The following is a 7,500-nucleotide window of genomic DNA, read 5'->3' as shown; positions in this document are numbered from 1 at the left end:
TTGGGGTGATCAGTGTGTTAATACTGTAGTGTGTTTATACATCAGCGATCAGTGTTAATACTGTAGTGTGTTTATACATCAGCGATCAGAGTGTTAATACTGTAGTGTGTTTATACATCAGCGATCAGAGTGTTAATACTGTAGTGTGTTTATACATCAGCGATCAGTGTTAATACTGTAGTGTGTTTATACATCAGCGATCAGAGTGTTAATACTGTAGTGTGTTTATACATCAGCGATCAGAGTGTTAATACTGTAGTGTGTTTATACATCAGCCATCAGAGTGTTAATACTGTAGTGTGTTTATACATCAGCGATCAGTGTTAATACTGTAGTGTGTTTATACATCAGCGATCAGAGTGTTAATACTGTAGTGTGTTTATACATCAGCGATCAGTGTTAATACTGTAGTGTGTTTATACATCAGCGATCAGAGTGTTAATACTGTAGTGTGTTTATACATCAGCGATCAGTGTTAATACTGTAGTGTGTTTATACATCAGCGATCAGTGTTAATACTGTAGTGTGTTTATACATCAGCGATCAGTGTTAATACTGTAGTGTGTTTATACATCAGCGATCAGAATGTTAATACTGTAGTGTGTTTATACATCAGCGATCAGTGTGTTAATACTGTAGTGTGTTTATACATCAGCGATCAGAGTGTTAATACTGTAGTGTGTTTATACATCAGCGATCAGAGTGTTAATACTGTAGTGTGTTTATACATCAGCGATCAGAGTGTTAATACTGTAGTGTGTTTATACATCAGCGATCAGAGTGTTAATACTGTAGTGTGTTTATACATCAGCGATCAGAGTGTTAATACTGTAGTGTGTTTATACATCAGCGATCAGTGTTAATACTGTAGTGTGTTTATACATCAGCGATCAGAGTGTTAATACTGTAGTGTGTTTATACATCAGCGATCAGTGTTAATACTGTAGTGTGTTTATACATCAGCGATCAGAGTGTTAATACTGTAGTGTGTTTATACATCAGCGATCAGTGTTAATACTGTAGTGTGTTTATACATCAGCGATCAGAGTGTTAATACTGTAGTGTGTTTATACATCAGCGATCAGAGTGTTAATACTGTAGTGTGTTTATACATCAGCGATCAGTGTTAATACTGTAGTGTGTTTATACATCAGCGATCAGAGTGTTAATACTGTAGTGTGTTTATACATCAGCGATCAGTGTTAATACTGTAGTGTGTTTATACATCAGCGATCAGAGTGTTAATACTGTAGTGTGTTTATACATCAGCGATCAGTGTTAATACTGTAGTGTGTTTATACATCAGCGATCAGTGTTAATACTGTAGTGTGTTTATACATCAGCGATCAGTGTTAATACTGTAGTGTGTTTATACATCAGTGATCAGAGTGTTAATACTGTAGTGTGTTTATACATCAGCGATCAGAGTGTTAATACTGTAGTGTGTTTATACATCAGCGATCAGTGTTAATACTGTAGTGTGTTTATACATCAGCGATCAGTGTTAATACTGTAGTGTGTTTATACATCAGCGACCAGAGTGTTAATACTGTAGTGTGTTTATACATCAGCGATCAGAGTGTTAATACTGTAGTGTGTTTATACATCAGCGATTAGAGTGTTAATACTGTAGTGTGTTTATACATCAGCGATCAGTGTTAATACTGTAGTGTGTTTATACATCAGCGATCAGAGTGTTAATACTGTAGTGTGTTTATACATCAGCGATCAGAGTGTTAATACTGTAGTGTGTTTATACATCAGCCATCAGAGTGTTAATACTGTAGTGTGTTTATACATCAGCGATCAGAGTGTTAATACTGTAGTGTGTTTATACATCAGCCATCAGAGTGTTAATACTGTAGTGTGTTTATACATCAGCGATCAGTGTTAATACTGTAGTGTGTTTATACATCAGCGATCAGAGTGTTAATACTGTAGTGTGTTTATACATCAGCGATCAGTGTTAATACTGTAGTGTGTTTATACATCAGCGATCAGAGTGTTAATACTGTAGTGTGTTTATACATCAGCGATCAGAGTGTTAATACTGTAGTGTGTTTATACATCAGCGATCAGTGTTAATACTGTAGTGTGTTTATACATCAGCGATCAGAGTGTTAATACTGTAGTGTGTTTATACATCAGCGATCAGTGTTAATACTGTAGTGTGTTTATACATCAGCGATCAGTGTTAATACTGTAGTGTGTTTATACATCAGCGATCAGAGTGTTAATACTGTAGTGTGTTTATACATCAGCGATCAGTGTTAATACTGTAGTGTGTTTATACATCAGCGATCAGTGTTAATACTGTAGTGTGTTTATACATCAGTGATCAGAGTGTTAATACTGTAGTGTGTTTATACATCAGCGATCAGAGTGTTAATACTGTAGTGTGTTTATACATCAGCGATCAGTGTTAATACTGTAGTGTGTTTATACATCAGCGATCAGTGTTAATACTGTAGTGTGTTTATACATCAGCGATCAGTGTTAATACTGTAGTGTGTTTATACATCAGCGATCAGTGTTAATACTGTAGTGTGTTTATACATCAGCGATCAGAGTGTTAATACTGTAGTGTGTTTATACATCAGTGATCAGTGTGTTAATACTGTAGTGTGTTTATACATCAGCGATCAGTGTTAATACTGTAGTGTGTTTATACATCAGCGATCAGAGTGTTAATACTGTAGTGTGTTTATACATCAGCGATCAGAGTGTTAATACTGTAGTGTGTTTATACATCAGCGATCAGTGTTAATACTGTAGTGTGTTTATACATCAGCGATCAGAGTGTTAATACTGTAGTGTGTTTATACATCAGCGATCAGTGTTAATACTGTAGTGTGTTTATACATCAGCGATCAGAGTGTTAATACTGTAGTGTGTTTATACATCAGCGATCAGTGTTAATACTGTAGTGTGTTTATACATCAGCGATCAGAGTGTTAATACTGTGCTGAACACTGATGATCTGTTTGTAAAACTGAACAGAATTAAAGGTTCTACACATAAAGTTCCTGTGAATCTGCTTCATGACGCTGAACATTCAGAACAGGATCTGGGTGAAGGTGTAAATGGGGAAATTACAGGTTTGAGCTGTGACATGTATGATAAAGAGGAGATGATAGAGAATGAACACACACACCAAACACACACACACGCACACACACACACACAAACACACACACACCAAACACACACACGCACACACCCACACACACATCCTAACATTCCATAGCTGCAGGGCTGAAAGTGCAATGTGGCTTTGAGGTTGGATGTTTAAGCTTTCAATATCTCTAACTGCTGACTCAACACACACACACACACACACACACACACACACTTTCATTTGTGAACTGCGGAATTTGATGATGTCTTGCCAAATGCAAAGTGTTAAAGGGAAAATGAGAACTGAGTGAACACACACATACAAACACACACACATACAAACACACTCACATACAAACACATACAAACACACACATACAAACACACACACACATACAAACACACACATACAAACACACACACACATACAAACACACACACATACAAACACACACACACATACAAACACATACACATACAAACACGCATACATACAAACACACACACATACAAACACACACACATACAAACACACACACATACAAACACACACACATACAAACACGCACACATACAAACACGCACACATACAAACACACACACATACAAACACACACACATACAAACACATACACATACAAACACATACACATACAAACATACACATACATACAAACACACACACACATAAAAACACACACACATACAAACATACACATACATACAAACACACACACATACAAACACACACACATACAAACACACACACACATACAGTACAAACACACACACATACAAACACACACACATACACACACACACATACAAACACACATACAAACACACACACATACAAACACACACATACAAACACACACATACAAACACACACACACACATACAAACACACACACATACAAACACACACATACATACAAACACACACACATACACACACATACATACACACACATACAAACATGCACACATACAAACACACACACATACAAACACACACACATACAAACACATACACATACAAACACATACACATACATACAAACACACACACACATACAAACACACACACATACAGTACAAACACACACACATACAAACACACACATACACACACACACACATACAAACACACATACAAACACACACACATACAAACACACATACAAACACACACATACAAACACACACACACATACAAACACACACACATTCCAGATCTTTTTACACCATCAGTTACACTCTTTATTTATTACTAAACAATTTTTTGTCTGTTTATTGTTTAATGTAATGTTGTGTAACATTGATGAGAAAGTCTTCTCTCAGCTTTAAGCAGTGTTTCCTCAGCAGTCTCAGCTTGTGGTAACTCCTCTGTCCTGAAGATGTGGAGAACTTCCAGCTTCAGCTCTGACTGGTCCATGGAGCTCACACTGAGACTGAGGTGTAAACTCTGATAGTGAGTTTCTGACTAAACAAATTTGATGTGAACACATGATTGAACTCAGACTGTACTGAGAGGAGAACTCATGAAAATGCAGCAGAACTGATCTGGAGAACCTACATACAGGACAAATATCCATATCTATAAAAGCTCTAGCTTTGTCTCAAACAAAAATAATAAAACAAATCTCGATCAAAACATTATATGTTTAACATCCAGTTATATTAAACATGTAATTAATTTTAATGTTAAAGCTGTAGAATCGTCACTATCTACACTACTGGGATCTGATCTCACAACCATCTGATCACCGAGCCTCTCCTGCTGAACCTAAATCACAGACAGAAGGAAAGTGTCAGTAAAACCACAAACTGAAGGAGGAATGTTTAGACTTTTTATAAAGTAATGTGTTAAAGCTCTATGGGTTAATAACCTCTCAGTGACACGTCTCCAGTCTGCTGATCACCATTACAGCAGTGTTCACAGTCAGGAATAAAGCAGCTATTACAGTGTCCATGACAGCGAACATGACAGCAATGAAGTCTGCAGCAACATGATGTCACTAGAATGGAGGTGATCACCAACACTATGGCAAAAGCTGCAAACTAAACAAAACAAAATAATAACTAGTGAAATAACAAAAGACTTCATGACTGTTATTATTATACGATTTGAAAATGAATTATCATCTGTTCACCAAATGACATCTAATAAATCCTGAACTGATCCTGCTCTGAAGCTCCTGCTTTGTACAGATGAGATGCACTTGTAGAAGATGAGAACAGTATGGAGAAGAGCTGATGATCTGAAGAGCACCACAGCGTCTGATGGTGTCGGCTGCCGGTGCGACGGCTTCTTCTGCATCCTAACCTTGTTGTTGTCATGATGAGGTTTTGAGTCACACAGTTGTACTGAGCATCTCTGTGTGTGACTTTACTTTTATCTTCAGTTGATCTCAAACCTTGCTCCATCAGGACAATGTCCCTCTGTACACAAAGCAGCTCCATGAAGACATGGGGTGGAGGTGAAGGTTGGAGTGAAGAACTTGAGTGTCCTGCACTGAGCCCTGACTCTGACTCAACACCACTGAACACTGGCTGAACCCCAGTCTGATCTCACTAATGCTCTTGTATCTGAATGATCCCTAATCCCCACAGACACAATCCTACATCTAGTGGAGAAGCTTCCAGAAGACTGAGCTGATCAAAACATTGAAACGGAACAATTGCCTATTTAACAAAGCCGTATGAGTGTGAAGGCGACGGAGCCACATTTGTTTGGCTCTATAATGTATTTAGTTCCCAACATACACCAAATACTGGCTCTGAGTGAACACTTATATTCTTATAATATTCCACCCAATAAACACACACTGAACTCATAAAGAATGTTTGTAGCCTGTGTGGAGTTCAGACTCACCTGAGATTTGGTGATATACCTCTGAGTCTCCTGGAGAAGTCCCAACACCTCCGTCTCGTTTCCTTTGGGCTTGCACCACTTTAAAGCTCCAGTCTCAGTGTACTCACCACCCCAGTGTGAACACGCACAGGCCACGTAATTACCATCAAAAAAGAAGAGAAACAGCCAGATGAAGGATGTGAGGAAAGAGTAGAGAACTTTATTACATGTTGAGTTGCCTTTCATTACTTTATCCTCTGGCTTTGAGTCCATGAAAAATAGAGTTATAAAAAAGCAGGTGATGAAAGGCACTACAGCATAACACACACATATCCATTCATTAAAGCCCGGCTGACAAGGACAAACAAAATCATTGTCCATCATTTTCTCCAAAACAACCAGAACCAGACTGGAGATCCCCAGATTTCCAATACGGTCCCTCAAAAACTCTGTGATCTGTTTCCCATCAGACATGTTGACAGGTGAGGGACGCAGTGAGTGGACGTAAAGAATCAGTCTTTATTCTTTGCTCCTCTTATGAGTTTCTTTAATAATAAATCTCTCTCTCTCTCTCTCTCTCTCGTTCTCTCTCTCTCTCTCTGTGTCGTTCATCATCACTCCTCCCCATCATCACTATACAAGTAGAGGAGGAGACGTAAAGCCATACAAAGACATTGTACTTAAAGCAGCCACAAAGTTTTTTGTCATCAAAAAAAAAGTGATATAAAGAAAAAAAATGAAAACATCAAAACCACACGTCATTTATTACCTGAGCAAACGGTGTGTTATTAATAAGGTATTAAAGTTTATACGGCTTCTGACGAGGTTGTGTTCAACTTTGTTAGAATAGAAATCAGGTTAGGTCGTGTTTAAACAAAGTGTCTGCTTTTTTCATCTGCTTTGTTGACAGTAAATACTGTAAGATGTAAATAAGATGTAAATGAAATGTAAATAAGATGTAAATAAGGGTCCGGTGATAGACGAGCACGGAAAGAGTTTTATTTACAACATAAACAGAGAGAGCAGCAGTGAACATCACACCACCATGAAACTAGTGTAAAAATGTGTGTGTGTGTGTGTGTGTGTGTGTGTGATGGTGGGATGATACAGAGATTATTATTTACTTTCACTTTCAGTCACTGAAAAATCATTTTTTTACTGAAGAATTTGATGGATTTGCTGTGACACATAATCCAGCAGAAGGATTACAATCTGTTTATAGAGTAAAACTTAAAAGCCAAAATCAACAGCAGGAGAAAAGACGAAGGCCGTCGTCTCGTGAAGGTTCTGAGAAACACAAAAATAACAAATGATAGAGTGATGATAGAGTGATACAAACCACAGGAAACTGCAGTGCTGTCGTCTCCTCACACTCGCGTACACACTGAAACTCACATCTTTATTTCCTTTCTTTCTTCTTTTTGTCTAATTTGGAGTTTTATTTTAATGGTATTGTGTTTCGTTTTTTTTTTTTTTTTTTTTTTTTTTTTAATTTTTTAATATTTAAGGTTTTATAGTAAATAAAT

The 7,500-nt window shown here is 37.4% G+C and overlaps 2 protein-coding genes across 2 annotated transcripts in view; both read right to left on the bottom strand.

Moving 5' to 3' along the window:
* Positions 1-7,500, bottom strand: part of LOC132841363 (uncharacterized) — a 266,572-nt gene that overhangs the window by 249,967 nt on the left and 9,105 nt on the right. The gene's annotated exons all lie outside the window — the stretch shown is intronic.
* LOC132841026 (uncharacterized) lies at positions 4,357-6,538 on the bottom strand. The gene is made up of 3 exons (XM_060863185.1): positions 5,996-6,538; positions 5,010-5,181; positions 4,357-4,906 (listed from the first exon to the last, which is right to left on the bottom strand). Exons 1-3 carry the CDS (start codon positions 6,446-6,448, stop codon positions 4,884-4,886), a joined length of 648 nt encoding a protein of 215 aa, XP_060719168.1. The 5' UTR covers positions 6,449-6,538; the 3' UTR covers positions 4,357-4,883.

This window comes from Tachysurus vachellii, chromosome 26 (genome assembly GCF_030014155.1).
Source record: "Tachysurus vachellii isolate PV-2020 chromosome 26, HZAU_Pvac_v1, whole genome shotgun sequence".
NCBI classification, from domain to species: Eukaryota; Metazoa; Chordata; class Actinopteri; order Siluriformes; family Bagridae; genus Tachysurus; species Tachysurus vachellii.
The sequence above is the reverse complement of the archived record's forward strand: the minus strand, read 5'-3'. Positions and strand labels throughout refer to the sequence as shown.